The sequence below is a fragment of the Diorhabda sublineata genome, chromosome 7, assembly GCF_026230105.1.
Source record: "Diorhabda sublineata isolate icDioSubl1.1 chromosome 7, icDioSubl1.1, whole genome shotgun sequence".
NCBI lineage: Eukaryota > Metazoa > Arthropoda > Insecta > Coleoptera > Chrysomelidae > Diorhabda > Diorhabda sublineata.
The window spans coordinates 3,558,052-3,579,348 of record NC_079480.1 but is presented as its reverse complement, the minus strand read 5'-3'; the positions used below and the strand labels follow the sequence as shown (position 1 = coordinate 3,579,348).

General features: G+C 32.3%; 1 protein-coding gene across 6 annotated transcripts in view; it reads left to right on the top strand.

Moving 5' to 3' along the window:
• The window catches only part of LOC130446301 (homeobox protein homothorax), a 356,948-nt gene that overhangs the window by 136,988 nt on the left and 198,663 nt on the right, over positions 1-21,297 (top strand). For all 6 annotated transcript variants that reach the window (XM_056782464.1, XM_056782466.1, XM_056782463.1 and 3 more), the window contains one exon: positions 5,009-5,203. In XM_056782464.1, coding sequence (XP_056638442.1) covers positions 5,009-5,203 — 195 coding nt within the window. The remainder of the gene's footprint in view (positions 1-5,008; positions 5,204-21,297) is intronic.

The following is a 21,297-nucleotide window of genomic DNA, read 5'->3' as shown; positions in this document are numbered from 1 at the left end:
AGATTAACAAGCAATATTTTTATATTACAAGCTGGATCCCAACGTTTTTACCCACTACAATATATATTTAAAGGTTTAATCTTTTTGAGTAGTTTCATTGCTTAGACGTTATCATGGTTTTGAAACCGTTATTCTAATTTCTTTGCACAATATACTACCACGTCTACTACCACTTCCATTTCATTCTTAATATCTTTTTCTCGAATCTTTTTATCATTCCAAAATTGCTTGAGAATTTACACTCCCAGAGTTATCTACACTTGTTTTGTCGTTTGTTTTTTATACGTTTTCTTCGTCTTGATAGTTCAGACCTTCAGTACTCTATCAATATTTGAGTTCAGCTTTTTTCTTCTTGTTAGTTGTTACGTTGTTTCGATTCTGTAGAGGTTAACTCCAAGTCAGTATGTATATGCCCTAGACAAGCTGGGTAACTAGATTCAATTCTGCCATTTTGCAATGTCAGTTCTCAAAGTTACAGTTGAATAATTCATCAGGCCAAAAACATACGAAACAGAAAATTCACGGCAAACTGAAGAAAGACGGTAAAAAATTTTGTTTCGGGGTATTGTAAGCTCAATAAGCATCTGGAATGAATTTGACCCAAAGAAATTAATTGCAGAGTATATTCTATGAGTTCTTGATACTAGATTTAGGAAAGTAACTGGTAAGGAATCCCTAGGAACATTTTAGTTGAGACAGTCGACAATAAAAATGAGAATGTAGAATCTAATACGGATTTAAAGGACCTCAATAGATTTAATGAGGTTTGAAACCATCTTATAAAATCTTTGGATAGTTTTTTACATGTGAAATACAAAATGTCATCTATTAACTAACATTGATAGAATCTTTTATAATTTTATCAGATATTTGATACCCCGGAAATATATTTTTGTTAATATTAATTTTCGAGTATCTTTGGCAAATTAATTTTAACGTTAAACGAAAAGTAATAGATTTAGATAGCAATTGAGAATCTAATAGTAGCATGTGAGAATCAAAATTTAATACAGTGTTTATTTTTAGTTTCATTCTATATAGAGGATTCGTTATATTTTTAAAAAATATCTACGTCATAGCAATTTACTGTTTCTAATATTTAAACTCCCAACGCCATTTTCTTTCCTAACGACTTTCCTAAGTGATTAGATATTGCCAGAGAGCATGCACTTTGGCCGCCATCGAAGCAATTTTAAGAGGGCGGCGGATCGGGTGGGGAAATATTTCAGCAATAATGGGTTGAAAGGCCGTCGTTTCTAATTGGATGCTAAAGAAAAAAATGTCGAAGGCGTTCTAAAGAATACTAATATTGATAAAATATTTTGGTCGTTGACTTACGGATTTTTCTCTCACAAATAATTTCTCTAGTATTGTTAAAAACATTGCAACAGACAATTAAAAGCATATGGTTGAAAAACTTGTACACTGTGCAGAACTGATGAAAATCTGCTATCAATTTTCGAACCAAAGATCCTCTATCATAACATAGATGAGCTGGACGCGTAAATACAGCACATGAAAAGTATCTATTGAAACGTATGATGATGTCGAATATCCAGGTAGCCAGCAGCAGTACAAGCAGACAAAATTTAAGATGAAATGACGCCAGTGTTGAAGATGGTCATAAGATAAGAGTTTCCAGCTGGAAGCGATAATCTAAGAGCATATACCAGTGGCGAGAGAAGCTTTAGAAAGTCAAAGCTCACCTATGCACTTTTGATGATGATGATGGTTATTATCCTTAACATAATAGTAGAATAACGTTTTCACCTGGTTCATTTGGATGTTTGTGATTTGTATTAAAGAAAACACGAAATAGATTATGTTCCTCAAGCCTTCCTCCTAAGCGTTTCTCTTAGTAATCTTTTGTAAGAATATATTGTTTTAAAATTGAACTACAACCTGAGTTACGCCATTGGAATGATAGGATCGATAACACAGGTTGCGACATCGCTACAATGCACCGATTGGGTGAACTCAGATTGAGTGAAAAGTTGAAAATTCACTTTTTCTGTAACTGAACTAATAGATAATTAAATATGGATTTGGATTACGCACATCTTCATATTGGAATCCATTCTTTCGTAATCTAGATGGATAAAAGAGGAAACGTACTTTGAAGTATTTTGATGTGATATCTTCGAAGTATTATATCACTTTGTTAGTAGTTGGTTGTTTACGTAGCATTCAAAGTTGAAATTGCTGGAACCATTGATGGTATTCATACAGAACAAATTGTTCACTGCTATCACTACACCAACACTTTTATGCACTTCGACTCGCGTTGGAAATGTATTGAAGTCAAACTTTACGTGCTAATAACAAATTTGACAGCCATTATTTGAGAACTCACTTGTTTTAAGCTGGGTCAAGTAGTGAGTATGAAAACTGTGACCCACTTTGAGTTGATTTTTTCATTTACTTTCATTTCCAAAATTGATGCCTCTTTTTTTGTATTCCAATAGCAATGTATTGATATTTACACTGTTCTTTCTACTTATACTTAGCACTACTCTAAAATTATGCTTGAAGTTTTGATTTATCTCTATTGTTTGATTCCCATAACCGAAGTTTTTTCTCAATTTTCTGTTATTTAACCCCTTTCATTCAATTCCAAATTTCCCATGCTATTTATTGTATACTTCGATAATGAGAAACTCGATTTTAAATGATGATACATTAGATTTTTATAAAATATCGAATAGTACTTGCGTAGTTGGTGTGTTCTACTGTCCCTGTTTTGTTTTTCAATCAAAATGGCCGGTCGGTGGACCTCCATAGACAACCGGTTATATGCATTTGCCTTGCAAGAAGATTATAATATCGAGAGTAGAGAAGGTTGGTGGAAAAGAAGAAGAAAGAACGACGTGCAGGTTGATAGTGTCCCCTTTTAGCAATTTAAATGTGTATGTAAAATGCAAAAGCGATGCGATGGCCATCGGAGTTCGATCGACTCGTATTCTACTTCGCAATTTCCATATTTTTACATGTCGGCTTTAATACTGAGAATCACAGAATTAACTCAGAACCACGAAAAAAAAAATACCAATACAATCATTAACTACCATATTTTGTCCATGCTGAGAATTCTTCTAATGTTCTTTTATTTTTAATTCAGAGCCGTACTGGTAGTTATTTTATTTAAGCGATTCTCTTAAAGGTCAATTAAATTTGCAGCTAATAGAGAAAAGTTTTGTGATGGTACTAGACATTCCCATTTGTTTCTAAGGTCGCTGAGATTTACTATAAAGCCTCCTTCTTAAAAAGCATTAAATTTAAAAATGATTGACCTTAAAATTAAGTTAGGCTTCAAAGATAGTTGATTTTGCCGTAAGCTTTCCCCAAAACCACCAACCGCTACTTATTTAGCTCTGAAGCATTTGTTTCATTTAGAATTTATTGTATACCTATTTCATAGGATTTATTAAAAATTTGACTAGCGTCCAGATGGAAAAAATTTATTTTTGATTGGACAAATATTTTCGGAGTTGTAGCTAATACCTTCAAATATGTTATCGCGAAGAAACAACTTATCTATTGCAAGTTAAACACAATTATTCTCACATACATGAGTTAAAACCCAGAAGTTAGAAATCTGTTTTGGTTTTATGCAAATTTTATGTTGATAATTCTTAAAGTAATGTCCAGTAACCATAAAAATGTGTAAAAACGTCGGGATTACGTCTCTATATCTCTACTTTATCTATTATTTTATTGTTTTATTTATATTGGCTAGAATATAAACTATCCGTTGATCACCGGCTTTGAAGAATACATAGTAACAGTCAAAACTCCCAATCCACTTTTCTCTTATGAACAGTCACACTTAAACTAATGAAATTTGGATTGTTAAAATGAAGGGATCTACCGAGGACTTCTCTATAAACCATCCGATAGCCGCTGGTATAATAGTGAACTTTCGTCAAACGAAATTAGTTATTTCATATTATCAATCCTCTGAATAATACATTTCTAATCATATAAATCGTTTTCCAGAATCATCGGGAAAAAGTTGACTTATTTTGAAAATGGTACATTATTTTATTTCACCTGACCCGAATTTTTGTCTTCTCCTCAATACATTTGGTGCTCAAATGGTGGAAAATACGCTTAAAAACCAAATTTGAATACATCGCTTAAGGATGACGTTGAGATACATTAAAAGACGAAAAGTCTATTCGATATTATCATTTTTATTATTAATCATATTCCTCGAGTAGGTTAACATCATTAACAGTGATTTATACTTATCATAGTCATGCTGATAAGTCCGTCGTGCCCCATTTGAAACTACCTTGACCAGACACCTTTGCCTTAAATTTTGAACGTCACTAAGCAAACTATAAGACTTTCCCAAGTGTTTGAACCACGTAATTGTGACTGCTGCGCATTCATTGATGACGTGGTCTGCAGTTCCTTCCTTCTTTATGCACCTGTGAGGTTACGGTTTAGCCATGATGACTGAGTATGGAAATAGCGTCTTAGATATCCGTGCCACGTTGGTTCATTTAGTTGGTACCAGAGGCAAAAGAGCCATCTATGTATGCATTAGCTTGTCTCAAGCCAGGTGCATCCATCCTCTACACAGACTATCTGGCTCACCACACTAATAAGGAGCTCTGGACTCACTGGTGCTGATCCCAGTGTAGCGATCGAATTACCCTCATCATTACCCTGTTGTTGGTTGCATGAGGATCCGCTCTGCAGCTCGGACATGTCGCCTGTGACTTCCATCCGTTTAATTCGATAAAGTAATAACTGAAAAAGAAGCTCTTCGGCCCTGGCGATAAGATAGATTACACAGTAGAGAACTGGTTCTTGTCATCGCCACGGGATATCTAATAATATGGACACCCTTGTATATATTAAATTTCTATTATACGCTGTATTTGTTAAAACATGTGTTGTACCATGTAATTATTGATTGAAATGGAATAAAAAGTGCTAGAAATTTATCTTTCTAGTAGGACATGATTTATTTTATATTTGAACATGTTTTTCGTTACAGGTTCATGAATTATGTGACAATTTCTGTCATCGGTATATAAGTTGTCTGAAGGGTAAAATGCCCATAGACTTGGTGATAGACGAAAGGGACGGCGGTAAACCTCCCGAATTGACGGGTTCTACCAACGGAGATGGTGGCACTAGAAGCAATGCGGATTCAACATCTCATACGGACGGTGCGAGTACTCCAGATGTCGTAAGTATACATTTTTACTCGATATAATGTAGTTTGCTTGATTTCCTCGTCATTTTTCAAACGGATTTGGTTTTACAAACAAATTTGTATCACTGTGTAACCGCGAGAGATATTCAGAGGCGATATATTTAAAAATAATATTAAAATATGAAATTGAAACCGTTGACCGACAAATACGATCAAATGCGCGTGATCGTAATCGCCGTCAAGCGTATCTTGAAAGCGGCCGCAAAAGATGACCGACTCTTTCGACGAATGCGCAAGGGTGAAATTCGATCCCCTTTTCTGGCAATGCGTCAGTCTAAATTGACACCAATTACCAGTAAAACTCCCTACTTCGGCCTCCCCTGCTTTTTGCAAACAACCAACGTCTCGAAAATGAGTTAATACACTCAGGATTCTTCCCCTCGCCTCTCTCCTTTTACTTGTTCCAGATGCGACTGTCGATCACGTTGGCTTTGGATCGTTTTCCAGTGAGTGATGTTTTTCCATCACTTCCGCCAAGAAAACCTTTCTCTCAAATGTTTTTCCACGATAATTATATTACACATATTACTCATTGAGAAAAGTTTATTACTTATTACAAAATAGTATACAATATAGATGGAATACTGGTTGAAGGACGCTATCATATTTAATTTAATATCAATTTTAAAATACTTTCTAAACTATTTTTAAAATAAGTAATACAAAATTTGGGTTAAAACAGTTTTGGTTTTTCAAAAAACCAATATTGTAATTTGAAGTAGGTTCTAGTAACAGCAGGATTATTTTTATATTATAATGAACAAATATCAATAAGTAAACATATTGAAATATTTTCCATAAAAAATACTCATGAAAGATTAGATGTTTGATGAATAGAAAATATTATAGAAAATCCTTTATAAAGTTTTCAAAAAAAATATTATAATATAATATATATTCATTCGAAGACACAGATTTCGACAACTCAAGAAACGGATGCAAAAATTATATACTCGAAATTAAATTTAAATTAATCTGAGTAGAAAAAAAAATGAATTTAAGACACGAATATTATCCAAAAGCATTTCAAAAACGCTTAATCATATAATGGCAATCAAACTGGGCTATGAAGGGTGAGGAGTGAAAATAAATCGAAGTCAGGTCGTGTAGCACAAAAATTGAATAATCTTCGTATAAAACATGTGAATTGAAGCGATTCTGGTTGTACAAACATGCACCAATCGGTATAAATGAAATTGGAAAATGGTATAAACAATCTGTACAAAGAATGGATACCGTTTCAAACAAGATCAATTAGTTGGATCAAGTGCTGTATCAAATCAAGGTTTTTAGAAAGACCATCTCAAAATTATTGAATATGGAAATGTCATAAAGAAGCTCCTTCAAGAAAATCTTGTTAATATAATGAATAATCTGAGACATAAATTTTCTAAACTACGATTATACAAGAAAAATGGATAATAATAATATAAAAAATGGATAATAATAATAATAATATTTAAAAAAGCCGTGAGTAACAGAGCTCCATCACGAAAGTCAAATTTTTCGTCGAATGAAGAATTTAACTAATACACAAACAAATCTTTCCATAAAATGAATTTCTTGGAAATGATATCAATTCTCAATCTTATTTCTTTATATGGAAAATTTGCTATTCCTCAATAACTTTTCATTTCACAAGTTAACTCTCTCTCTCTCTCGAATGAAAATTCATAATTTCAATAGACCCGGTGGTCTCGAACCCTCTTGTTCAATTCCATTTGACAACAAAGAAAAAATTGTCATAATGACAAGAAATTTCGAAAATGGGAAGTAAAAAAAAATCATACTAGCAACAATCATACTCGTATTATTCATTAAGTAGGAGGCGGTCCAGTTCAACAATTATAACGATCAAAATGATTTCGGGCGTTTTGTGCTAGAAGAACTGAAGAAGAAAACTTTGAACTTGAGAAAGACAATTCTTCAACATCACCCCTACTTGCATGCGTAGTTAGAACCCTCTAGTTAAACTTTTTCTGGTCAAAAAATAAGAAAATATAACAAAAATGACCATGAAACGAAGAGGAGTGGAGATAGAAAGTTTCGACCTTAGACAGGAAATCATTTCGCAACTAATTGAACCTACATGTGAAATTTCATTTTTCAGTCGCTTTTCGTTTGTCCTGCAGAGGTGAGCAAAGGTCAAAAACCACTTTTTTTGCACTAAGACCCCTCGAAATATTTATTTGTTTTCAACCAAACTCTAATAACATCAATCCGCCGCCAAAAAAGCCATGTATGCTAATTTTGAACTAAATCGGACCCATAGCAATTGCTCGAGAGACGAAAATAAGAATTGTAGCTTAAACAGATATATATATATATATATATATATATATATATATATTATATATATATATATATATATATATATATATATATATATATATATATATATATATGTATAAACTACAGACATTCGAAAAACCATCATAATCGTGTTCAGGAGGTCTCAAAACATGAGAAAAATGATGTGCCCCCCATTTTTCTTATAGTCATGCCTACCGTAATAGTCTAATTTTTCCTTGAAAAATTCGACTAAAACTAGATATTTGTTATTAAATCATAAACAAACAATAGTCTTGGCTTTACACTCAAACAAACTTTCCATAATCTGTACTCCAAGCCATGGGTGAATGGCTAGGCACCCGGCTGAATCAGGTCTTAATTATTTGAACTACTAAATATTTTTTTAGTTTTCTGTTACAAATCAAGTGGTAATGAAAAATTGGCACATAAAATAATTTGAAATTGAAAATTATAGTCAGTTATATAAGAGTTGATAATGGCGCCCGTACGTTGTTTGATTCTTTTTTGTTCTTACAAATCTCAAACTTAGCTAGACTACTTTATATATAGAGAGAAGTTAAAACAACTAGTTTTCTTTCATTTGTACGTTCATTTGTCATCGAATTCCTCTAGTGGTGTTCCTGGCGAAAAGATCTTTTGACAATGCACGAAAATAACCGACAGACCGGACAAGCGGAATGTGGCGAGTGAGTGAAAGCCGGGTCAGAAATTTGGAAGCTTGTCAAATGAGACTTAGTACTCCAGAGATGCCAATTCAGTAGGCCAGTTAATTTAAACTATAAGAAATTGTTAGTAGTATGATTTGTACTAACTTTTTCCGCGTTTTGTACAACGTAAACAATAATAGTTGTAGTAACAGAAACGTAACGTCGACAGATATAGACGTAAACGAAGGCCTGTTATTTTTTTGTATATGCCCTGAATGCTTACTGATAGCTGTTAATTCCTTGCAAGACTGATATTCAAACTACCGATCAGGATTTTTGAAGGGAAATGAAACGGTTTCGCAGTCCTTTTTACATTCCCAAATTGTGGAACTTGAATTTGATCAAATTAATTTACTATTTATGCTTCTCATTATATATAAACATAAACTCGGCTTTGCAATGCTTTGTGTGGATTCATTTAAAAAGAAAACCACTGTTTTTTGGGTTTTGGATTATCATATTGAACCAAATTATCGTCTCCAGTTATCAGGTGATCAAATAATGGTGTCGTTGAAGCATGTGATGGATCGGTCGACATTGTTCTCTTCGGACAAATTATGGTTAGGTTTGGTACTATCCTTGCTGAATTCAAAAAGCATACATTGTCGTTTACGCTCTTTTGGTATTTGATTGGTCATTTCACCACAAATTACAAAAAAGTAAAATCAAATACTCAGATACTAACAAGCCCTAATAACTTTGAAATGGTTTTTGACACAGCACGACTCTGCGAGCTGACAACTGACAATGAATTATCGACGTACGCAGAATCGACATTATTTTCTGATCCCTCTATAAGATTCGTCAAAGTCAAGTATCAGATTAGTGCAAGAACTTTAGAAGACGATGTGAATGAACAAACTGGAATATACCAAGCAAATAAATGACAAATTAAAATTGAATAGTGCTTATAGTCGCGAGAGAAAACTTCACCAAATTTAATACCGAAAGCTTAAAAGTATTTACTATTCCGTGAGACTTGTGTTAACCAGTTCTAAAGACAGAGTTTATAGGACACTGAATTGACAACATATACTATTGTTCAGTATTATAATTTTTAATTTTATTATGGTAGTATTCACCAAACTTCACTTTCGTTCATTTTATATTTCGCATAAATCATTAGATCGTTCATTAACTGGTCTAAGAACACTTTGGAAATGCCAATAGCTTCTCTTCCAAACATTTGTCGTCTACGGTGTGTGTATATAATTAACGGGGTATTTATAGTGCAAGGGCAACGATCAACGGTGGCGTGGCTCACGTTGATGTGGCAGCGGAGAAACAAACGCGCATCACGTCGTTCGAAACGCTTCATAGAAAATGTAAGTGATTTGTTTCAGCTATTTTTTTACGTGTCACCTTATTGGATGTATGCGAACTTCGTGGAATCTACGAAGAGATTTATGTAGGTATATATACGCGCATACTTAACGCAATTGGAGATATTGATTCGCAATCAATGTAATTTTGTGGAAATAATGAAATATGTAACAATCATATATTCGTCGGTTTGTTGAGAAAAAGTAGACCGATACATCAATGGAGTTTGTCTCATACTTATATATAGATATACGAGGACAACACCTCTTTGTTGGATAATCTTTCACCACCAAGGCCTTTTTTTTAAGTCAGAGAACTTAGGGTGCTAAATCTGGCGAATATGGCGCATGAGGTAGCAATTCAAACTTGTGTGTGAGCTGATGTATTGTCTTGATGAAACAACACTTTCTTCTAAGCCAAATCCGACCGTTTTTGCTTGATTTCTTCGCTCAAATGTTGCAATAGGCTTGCATAATACTCACCCTTGATACTTTTTCCTTTTTCAAGATAGTCAATGAAAATTATCCCACGCGCATCCCAACAAACCGACGCCATGACCTTGCCTGTCTCTGTCTTCTTTGGAGCCGTTTTTATCCTTTTAATCCATTGTTTTATTCTTTTTTTGTTTCGGTTGTGAAGTTATGGACCCACATTTCATTCATGGTTATGGAACGATGCAAAAATTCGGCTCTATGTCTGCGAAACATTGCCAAACACTCTATGGAAAGTCGACGATAGTCCAGTACCGCTTTGTGGTGTTTCAACATTTCTTAAGTCGTCACCTCATTTGGTCGACCACTGCTATACAGGTCTTAGCAGTCTCACCAAGAGTAGAATCTAGTTATACACTCAATTTATGACGTGTCATTTTTATATTTGGAGACTTTAAATAACTATTTTCTTAGTTTTTATGTCTCGAAATGTTTCCTTGTTTATAAGATATACTAGGGTAGTTTTTTTTTTATTTGGTTGCTTAAAAATCTACTTTCCTCCTTTATCATTCATTCCCGGTATAATAAGAAATATAAACACCATTCAAAAGTTGTTTTTGTTTTTGATGTATTAAAAAAACCTTTTCCAATCAACCGTATGATAAACATCCTGTATTCAAGAGATAAGGAATCCATTTTATCGCTTATTAGAGTCTTAATATCCCATTAATATTTTTTTCTAAACTATAAACAGCTTCGTCATACTACGACCAAGATAACGGAGATAATCTTAAAAGAATCTTGATGCCAAGAGAAATCTTTACAAATTGATCTTTGAAGACCATCGCTGTTATCGGGTCCCAGTGGACCCCGAAGATGGTCGTATTGATTGACGTCGGACTAGGGAGAGATCGTTATGTCGGCTAAGGTATCATTCGAATTATATACAATGCGATTTATTATATTTTAATGTGGTATTAAGACGTAACGGATTCAAATTGCTAGTTAATTTTTTTTAATAGTATTGTATCAAAACTATTACTTCTATCTGTTGAGAGAAAAATAACAAAAGGAATATTTGAAAACGTTAGAGGGAAAGTTCAAATAGACACAAGAAGATTGGTGAAATTTTGGATGGATGTGAAATTAAAAAAGAGATAATCTATTTATACTTGTCATGAATAGTCTTATGAAAACAATAAACAAGGAAAACTATAAAATGGAGATAATAATTAGCTATAGAAATTTAGAACTGGTAAAAATAGATGGATTAATATATGCAGACAATATAGTAATCGTAGCAGAAACATTTGAGAGAATGGCAAAAAATAGACATATGGATAAAGACCTGAAAATAGAAGTCAATATCAAGAGATGCAAAAGGATGATAATAAATGAAAAAACGAACTTGGGGAAGATTTAATGATAAAAGCAAAACGAATGTATAGTGTAACCACTATTGAATATCTGGGGAAAATAGATATAGAGATAGCGAACAGGGTGAGAGAAGAAAATCAAATATACTATGCTCTAAATAAGACAATTTTCGGGAGAAAACAAATAGGAGACATAAAAACAAAAATATACAGCTCGGTAACTTTAACCAAGTTAATATATGGAAGTGAAACTTAAGTAATGAACAAAAAGATAAAGAAGTAGAATTGACAGGTCAGTTGTAAGCAAGGTAAACCATATACACTCCAATATTGTTGCAAAAAAGGGGAACACGATGGATTCTTAGGTTCGCAGTGTATATGATACTCCAATAGATACGTAAATACATATAGCAGCAGAGATAAAGCAATTGGGGAAAATAGCAGATCAAACGATGATGGATAGGATAAGTAAGTAGGATAAGTAATAGAAAAGCTCAAAGAGAAACCAATAGGAAACAAATTAGTTAAAAGATGTTTGAATTGGTACAAACACATAAAGAGGGGAACACCACAAATGCGAAAATTGACAGAAGCAAAAAGATATATAATAAAGAAGAAAAGGAAGTCCAGGGAAAACTTGGCTACACCGAGTAGCACAGGAAAGAAAATCCCAATACTCTACCACTCGAATAAAAGGCATAAAGAGCTCTGGAGTAAAAGAAGAGAAAAAAGTTGGTTTAGGTGAGCTCGACAAATCTAAACAGAAAAATTTACGTAGTGCATTTCCTTCGTTGCGCAGCTATTTGCTCTGTAACTTTCGGCATTACAACTTATGTACAATTTTTGAATAGTCGTGGTAGAAGTGTCTGGTGTCAAGAAGAACAGAATAACGTAAACGATTCACATGTAAAAACGACCCAAGGAAAAAGAAATAAAAAGAGAGAATGCGTAGTTACTATATCACATACAGGTAAAGATGAAAATCAATACGAAGAAATATACAGAGCAGCTCAATAAATTTCTTGTATAAGGATTCTTGTCTGTTGTTTTGCACATTGTCGTTTAGCTTTAGGATCATAGATGCGATATGATTGACCGAAATAGATAGGAGCAAGCTGTTCTTGCAGAAAAAACCTACTAATGATTTTGAAGCAAGAGAGATCAACATATTTGAATTGTGAAGATGATTTGATCATCAGCCAAAACTTTTTATCAACTTCTAAGTTTCATAAACCAATTGAGTACATTTGGAGCAGCTTAGCTGCATTCGGCGGAAGAATTATGTACAATTTAAACGTTGCCAAAAACACGCGAGAAGTTGTTTTACAAGCAAAAACGTTAGCTCCACCGATTTGAAACAAGTGTCTCATATGTTGAGACAGGAAGTTTGAACCGTTTCCGGCTTGTCCGTTAGCTAGTAAAGCCGCTTTAGTAAAATCGTGTTTTCATTATGGGGCGTGAAACTGACATCTTGAGCAAGGTGATGATAAGTTAAAATTATTGAAAAAAGCTCACGAATTATCAAAATCTGTGCTAAATGATGATGTAGCAGTTTACAAGTGATTTAATAACGAAAATGATTCAGATGGAAACCAAGAAGGTTAAAATGCATAAAATTGTTTTAAAATTTATGAACTTTTTACTTACTCAAATAAGCGATTGGGGTACTATCACTTTTTCAAAATGATATGCGAAGGGTAAGATCTAAAAAATAACACAATAGTTTTTCATTTTGACAGCGCTTCCAGTAATGATTCAATGTTGGAATAAATGTACAGCTAACCAAGAGCAGTGATTTTAAGGAAATTAATTACAATTCTACATAATTTTTCCACCTTTTTTTATCAAAATATTAAGGCTTGGTCTATAATTTAGTTGACACTGATGAATATTTTTAAATTCATAATACTCATGATCATAAATTTATAGGAAATATCTCAATTTATATTAAATACGTGTTTTTTACTAGGTTATTAATGAACTTTTATTTTTTATGAATAAGTTAAAGGAAATATTCAAATCCCCTTTATAATTTAAAGTTCTTATAAATCATAAAAATAATTTATTTTGAATGCAATTTGAATTTTAATATTTTAAATATAATTAGCAGACACTTCCTTTTAATAAATAACATAAGGAAATGTCCAATTGTTCATCGTAACGAGAATAATCCTTAAATTTATATATCGGTATTTAATAATGAAAACCCGCAGTTTTGCTTACACACAAATAATAACGAAAGTAAAGGGTAGCAGCTGTTTCTGTCTGTATCGATGCCATGGTTCCGTGTAATAAATTGAACAAATCCACCTGTTTGAGAAAAGGGAAGACTCCAAGGGCGATTACAAGCCATCAGCGTCTCCTGAATTAGGCTGTTTAGAGGGAATGGTTTCCCTCTCCTACGCTCTCTCCGTTTTACAACCTATTTGAAGTCAATAAAATGATAATGCTCCAATAAAAGATCCGCGTCGGGACGTCGAAAACGACGTCTACGTCTAAGTGATTCTGAGACGATGCAAATTGTATCAAAGAAGATAAACGAAAGAGAAATGCGAGAATATGAAATTAGGGTACAAATAAACCACATCAAGTAAATAGTGAATATGGTGTCTAGTAAATAAGTAAAGAAAAGGGGGTAAAACGAGATAAAATGTTGTATTCTTAAATCTTAAAAGTAAGGGTGTGGGGACAACATCTGTACATTTTTAGAAAACTTAGCATGTAAAGTAGTCGTTGACTGAGGATGTTATTAATTGTTTTTCGTAATTTCAAAATTGTCAAATGTCTCTGTTAGAAGTTCAGTTTCAAGTACAGAAAATCTAAAAGAAAACGACGTGAATTAATTGCCAAGTTTACCATTAATTATTTTGTAAGAATCGGAATACTCAGACAAACAATTGAAATTAAAAATGGGAGTCAGTTAATGAATTGGACAAAAGCGATAAGAAATATGTAAGCAACATTCTGAAAGAGCAGAAGGTAGTTCAAAAATCAAGATAATCGGTACTCAAATAATCTGAGAAGCAAGAATTGGAACAAAAATCAAAAGTCTTAGTGTCTACGAGTTTTCGTCCAGTTCAATTTCAACGTGAAAGTGTTGGTATTGTTGCTGATATCTTTTCGAGGTCGTTCTTCAGCATACATTTGTTCTTCTGGAAACTCTATAACTACCAATATATATGAGAGAGTGTGTGTTAGATCTAGTTTAATAAAGAGAAAGAATCCTGAAGAAAATTTTGTGCTCTGGCCAGATATTGCAACGGCTCAACATGCAAAGGACGTTGTGGGAGTTGAATATATCGTTTAATTTAATTTATCTTTTACGTTTTCGGCAAAATTTAAAACGAAACGTATATTCTGAAGGTTGAGAACCAACTACTCATGATGTGATATAGTTATATAAAATTAAAGTGTAGTAACCATTGTTTCATAGTGTATAGTGCAAATAATTGAATTAAAATAAACAGTTTGTACGAATTTTTTGTCACCACTTTCTTACTTTCGCTATCCATATTTATAACATATAAAAAAACACAAAAATATAATTTTGAAAATAGCATAAAAAATATTATGATATGATAAAAGGGGTAAAATTAGACATATGCTGGGGCATAACTTGACAAACGTTTAACCTGAAAAAGTACATTTGTTATAGGTAAAATCTTCTTTTCTTTATTTGATTATTTGCAATGAATTATTTACAATATCTTATTGCTACTTTATATAATTTTCTGCACTTGCCGCGTACGCTTTAAATTCTTATTGTTAAATCCCATTATGCATGCAGCTGATGTGGGTCCAGAGCTCTTCAAACTTCGTCCTTGTATCTGTATTGGAAATACTTTCAGTCAAATCTAGACCAACGGGTCTATATCTGTAAATGAAGCAATAATCCGTAAATATATGTAATAGGTAATTATAATACTATATGCTAGTAATAAAAATATGAGAAGACAATACAAAAAATGAAATTTTTCATGTGATAAAATAGGAAATTTGATAAAGAACAATTAAAGGAATTGACACACAATTTGAATCTTTCTCGTATTGATTCACATCCTGTATTATTTGATTGTGATTTAACTGAATCTGAATACTGAAAGGTAACCTAATCCTTTCGAAAGGCAAAACTAAACATCCCGAATCGAGGTATTTGTTCTTTCTATTCCCCCGCCCTTTTGTGACTCTCCCGCATTCCTTTGTTAATCACAAAACAGCATGCAGTAGCTACCCTTTGGCCTTTAAGCCCTTTTCAGAAACATCAAACGTGCGTGTGCTGTCTTCTGCAACTAGATTTTCGGTCGCTTTTTTCTCTTCTTTTTTTTTCTTTCTGTTTTTTTTTTGTTTAAATGTCAGCACCAGATGTTCTTAATTTGTTGGCTATTTGTTCGTTTACCCTGTACGCTTTGTTCGGCGGTGTGCCTCGACGAATGACCATTGTAAAAAAAATTGAGAGCGATTAAACTTTGTAAAGTCGCGGGAAGTTGTAGAAAGTAAGGGTGGAATAAATATTTGATTGAATACGGTAAATAAACGGATCTAAGAGACTGAAATGTTCCCAAATACCTGACAGGAAACGTATTGTTTTAGATCGATTATTATAACAAAAGAGACAATCCTTTACTATTTTGAAAATGGGTCAAGTTTAAAAAATTACATTGAAAACAATATTACAAACATTTTTTTGATCATATAAAAACGGTATTCATTAAAAATTTTCGAACCAATTTCTGCAATACTCAAAATATTGCTTCTATTTTCCAAATTTTGTATCTGCATTTTTTATATAAATTCGGTTTTCTTCCAGGTACATTCATATAAAGAAGAGAAAAAAATGTATATGGAACAGGTAATCATGAAAGATTTCTTTTAAGTAGAAGTTGGTTTTGTTAGTTTAAGATGCTTACAGAGTGTTTTTGAAATGCCTTTTTTTTGTTTTAAATTTGAATTGCAAGATTTACGAACTTCAAGGTAACCATGAATAAGATCACATATATAGACTTGATGTCCAAAATTGCTTCCCTACTACCGTTAAGTATGAAATTTTCATTTTATTCTTCAATATTCTGTATATTTTGTTATCTACTTATTTACTCTGTACAATGAACTGAACCATCACTTAATCTCCTTTTGGGATTTTAGGTATTGATTAAACAACAAAAACCTCAAAACTACGCACTTAAAAATAAAAGTGGATTTTTTTGAAATTTTTATAGGGGCCGAAATATAAAAGCCGGTACGTTCTTAAGTCTATATTCTTTTTGTATGTCCCAGCTATATAATTTTTAGCTGTTTAGATATTGCTCCTTGCGACTTTATATCTCCAAATTTGCATCAATAAAGATAAAGTTTGAATTTATCGAAACTATAAAAGAAAAATTGGGACACGTTATGGATTAGTGTACAGAAAAAAACTTCTAAAATCATTTTATAACGTTATCACCTGCAAAAATTATAAAACCTGACGACGTTCCATTCTAGTCTTAAGGCACTAAATCTTCAATCGTCCGTTTGAAACGAGTAAATTAGATAAGGGGTAAATATGTGAATATGCTCTTATCATGAAAACCCAGAACAATGAGAACAAAAGACATATAGCATATATATTAACATGCAGATGCCAGACTTTCTAATTTGAATTCATACAAGACACGAAAGAATATTTTATGAATATTTATATAAACTATTTTATATTGTTATTGACCCAAACATCAATTGTAAATTATTTGGTTGCGGTTATCAAATTAAAAGTTAATTTCACTGAATTACTGTTTTTATTCTATCGAAATTGACAGCAAAAACATCAAACGAGATATTTCCTTGTTAGATCGAAAATTCCCCGGAACACTTCAGTCTCGAGGGTCCTCTATCAAATCTCAATCCTTCCAAAGTTCCGCAATCGGAAGTCAGTTGGTTATTTAGTTAGTTAAGTACAATCGCAGCAAGCAGTGATTTCATTAGACTACCCACATAGAAACAATGAAGATGGTACGAAAAGGTCATGGGCAAAATTGACACCCGCACGTAATCAGGGCCGGTTTGCTTGGACAATAACACAAAAACTAACTTTCATTGTTTGTTGGTATTGGAACATATGCTCCGCTTAAAAAATTAATTAGACAATCAATTATTTGCATTTGAGCTGACCTAATTAAAAGAAAACAATAACTGAAATGATTTAGGTACCCACATGCGTTTCAGTTTTTGTTTTTATAAATTTGCGGCGTTTTTAGTAAGGAGAAAAATCAGTAGAAAATTGATATGTGCAGTGGGCATTATATATCATATTATTATATATTTCATCTGTTTTTATTACTAGTTTTAATAAAAAAATGAATAAAAAAGTACTGTCGCAATCGATGATTCTATTCCTCGCAATCGTAATTCTTTATTTTTTTTCCTTTTCGAAGTTATTCTGCAACTGTTTCAAATTTATTGCTGATTTATTTAAAAAAGTTGTCTCCTTATAAGAGCTATTATTGCATTGAATACCTGATGCAAAAACATTTACTTCTCTAGTCTAATAAATTACAAACGAAACTTTATCGCTGTAAACGCTTGAATTTAGGCACGAATGGCGGAAAGTACTGAATTATTTATAATATTCTAATATAATTAAAAATAACCGTATTTACAAGTGAATCTAATTCCCGCATTAATTTTCCTCTTTTTGAACGTTTTTCGATTGGACAACTTCATTTATTGGAATACGTAGCAAATTTTTCATTATGGTGCGCCACATTTAAAGAATTGTTACCTCTGATTTGATACCTCTGTCTACTGCAGCTTGATGTTGAATCTAGTTTATCAGACTACTCCTGAAAACATATCTGACAAGTACAGACTTTAAGTTCTTTTTTTTTCATTAACATAACATATATTAACAGATTATTAACATTTCTCACATTACCTAGTCCAATTTTCCTTTAAATTTTCATAAATTTATACGTCACATTTAATTATTTTAATATAATATAAAATATCTACTAATTTCAGTTTTATTGTTTTTGTTACGATTTTTACACGATATATAGATAATTGATTTTTAAATGATTTCTTGTGTATAAATTGTCCTGATTTTAGGTTCATTTTGAATGAAAATCAGATTTTACAACCCGTTATAAAACCTTTTCTATTGAAAAGTGACCTAAATCCTCACAATTTATGATTTTGCATGTACCAGAATTTAAAAAATAATTAACTCACTGTCTTTCTGTCCTTAAACATCAATAATACACTAAAAAAATAATATTTTGGATAATATAGAAAAAAATTAAAAAAAAGTTCTTTTAGGTGGCGTCCACTTTTCGTCCTGCAATTATTGCTGATATCTGTAAAAATTGGTGATAATCTTCTTGAAACCATTGGACCAGTTCTCGCAAATGTTATATTTTGGTTTCTAGAATTGGAACCTGTCTATCAGGATATACTGTGTGCTTTTTATGAAGTTACATGCAGCTACATATCCAGGTCTACTTTAATCGTATATGAAATGATAAAATGTCGAAATTTTTCATCAAGTTTTATCATTACTCATTATCTATTGTCTTTTCGATTCAACTGGTAGTCATATTTTTTGTAGTTTCGTGCCACCAATGCTTAAACCCCCTCCACCAGAACATAATTCTTTGAACTGGATTTCACAATGAATTTCAGTGAAATAAAAACTGAAACCGCCCAGTATCGGCAGTAGCCATTTAAAGCAGTACAATTGATGATTTTTTTTCTATCCTTAACAATTATAAGAAAATATCTTGAGCTTCTTGTTGGACTCATCAACGTATGAATTCAGGAAATCATACAGAACGGCGCAAATTTCGTTTCGCCGTTATTTGTGTTTCATAAAAAAATTCTTGCATGGGACTGTCATTAACGCACATTTTGCATATAGTCAAAGGACAGAACAAAACAATCTTTTTCTCGTTAACATTTATCAGATGCCTCACTCAGGATTGTATGAGCAAATTTTCCTCGCCATTTGTGAAGAAAAAATTCAGTAACGGCGACTGTTTGTGCTGCATCACTTGAAATTGGATTTTACATTTCAGATATGTATCATAGTGTGGCCGTCCGAATTTTAAATTGGTTTAAATATAGAGTACGTTTACTCAAGAATCTAAGTAGTGACTCAGTTTTACCGGAAAACTAACAATGTGTTAACAAGAATAAGAATGTTCAGTTTTTTTGGGATTTTATCTTTTACATTAGTACCTCGAGAATTTTCTTGAAACAGATGTTCGATCAAACGTTTCCTTTTTGTGTAAATAGGCTAGGCAAAGTGTCCTGGCAGATTTTAATGGCTGCAAAATGATTATGTGAACCTTCCCGTACTTTGCGTTTTCAGTTGCTTTTGCACTTTTGTTAAATATTCCAATCAAACAATACGGGAGTAGAGTTTGCTTACCTTTACTAGGAACTAAATGGAATTTAATGAAAAATCATAATTTTCATTAGTTGATCAATAGATATTTGCTTATGCATAAATAAATAAAAAAGGTTGAGCTGGAGGAAAACAAAACTGATTAATCACACAACTTATTTGCAGAGTTGGCTAACAGTTTTGATCATCTCTTTCACTCATTTTTTTAAATTTGAAATAGTTTACTTTCACCTGAAAATATGGCAAATTAGGAATCACGTTAAATACCAGAAAATAACGAAATAATTGACTAGGACTTTCTATACTAAACATAAATTTCAATTCGCATATGAAATTCTTCTTCACTAAACTAAACTTGGTAGAGAGAAATGCTGATTGAGAAAAAATTATTACAATTTGTAGACAAAAACTTGTAAACACTAAGGAACAAACATAAAAATTACTAAATAAAGATACAAATAAAATAAAATTTGAATATACAGAAGAATATTTATATCAATTATAGGCAATAGGAAATAATTAGTATGTAAGTCGTATATAAGTCCATAGCAAAAATTAAACCAGTATGCAGCATGTCCGGAATTAAATATTATTATGATGATATAGATTTGATTTCAATTGGCAATTGATTGTGCATTTTTTATGCATTGTAAAATATTGAGCCCTTAACTAATTCTGAACGTGGAGTAGATAGGTAAAGGTCGTGGTCCGCGTAACGTCCTTTCTTAAATTGGAGAAGCGTCCTCCAATACTGTCAAAATAAAAGTCTTTTTCATAAATAAATAATTCAAATGTATAAGTTAGTTTTCAATCTAAACATTTTAATTGCATCTCGGCTAATTATTATTGTCGGTGTAATTTTATTTAGAAGAAATCGTATGGCTCGTTCTATTTTTTTGTTTGCAGTAAGCCAGACCTGCAAACATTGACACTGCTGCCGTATATATACGTGTAAATTTAGTCTGAAGCCGGTTGTCGGTGATTACAAATAGGAAATTAAATAAATTTCAAGCCGAGAGAAGTTAGATAGGGTTTATGGCAATTCATGATTATCTCTACCGGTAATGTGTCAAAATTTGTATACGGTGCTATCGGAAAAAAAAAGTGTACATTATCAATGTGACAATGTTTGATTTTTTTGAAATATACTAGGTACAGACTGAGGTTCATAGATTGAACACTTACCTATAAAATAAAGCTTTCATTCTTTATGAGTTTTTCACTAATACGATAACATATACACAAATGATGGGTAGTCAGTTTTCTCATTGGTTATTTATGTTTACTATGAGATTCTAAAGAAGTATACGTAATAAAGAATATGCATAAAATGTGAGGAATGGAAGAATTTCTGTTGTAAAGAAGATAACAAACCCGAGATATGCAGCAACTTCAATAACTGGATCAGAAAAGAAAATACTGAACCCTTTAAATGGACCTGATATAGATATATACATATGTACATTAGTATACATCCATTGCTAATCTATACCTCACAAAAAACTAAAATCATGTTCGCAGACATCCGCAGAAAGTG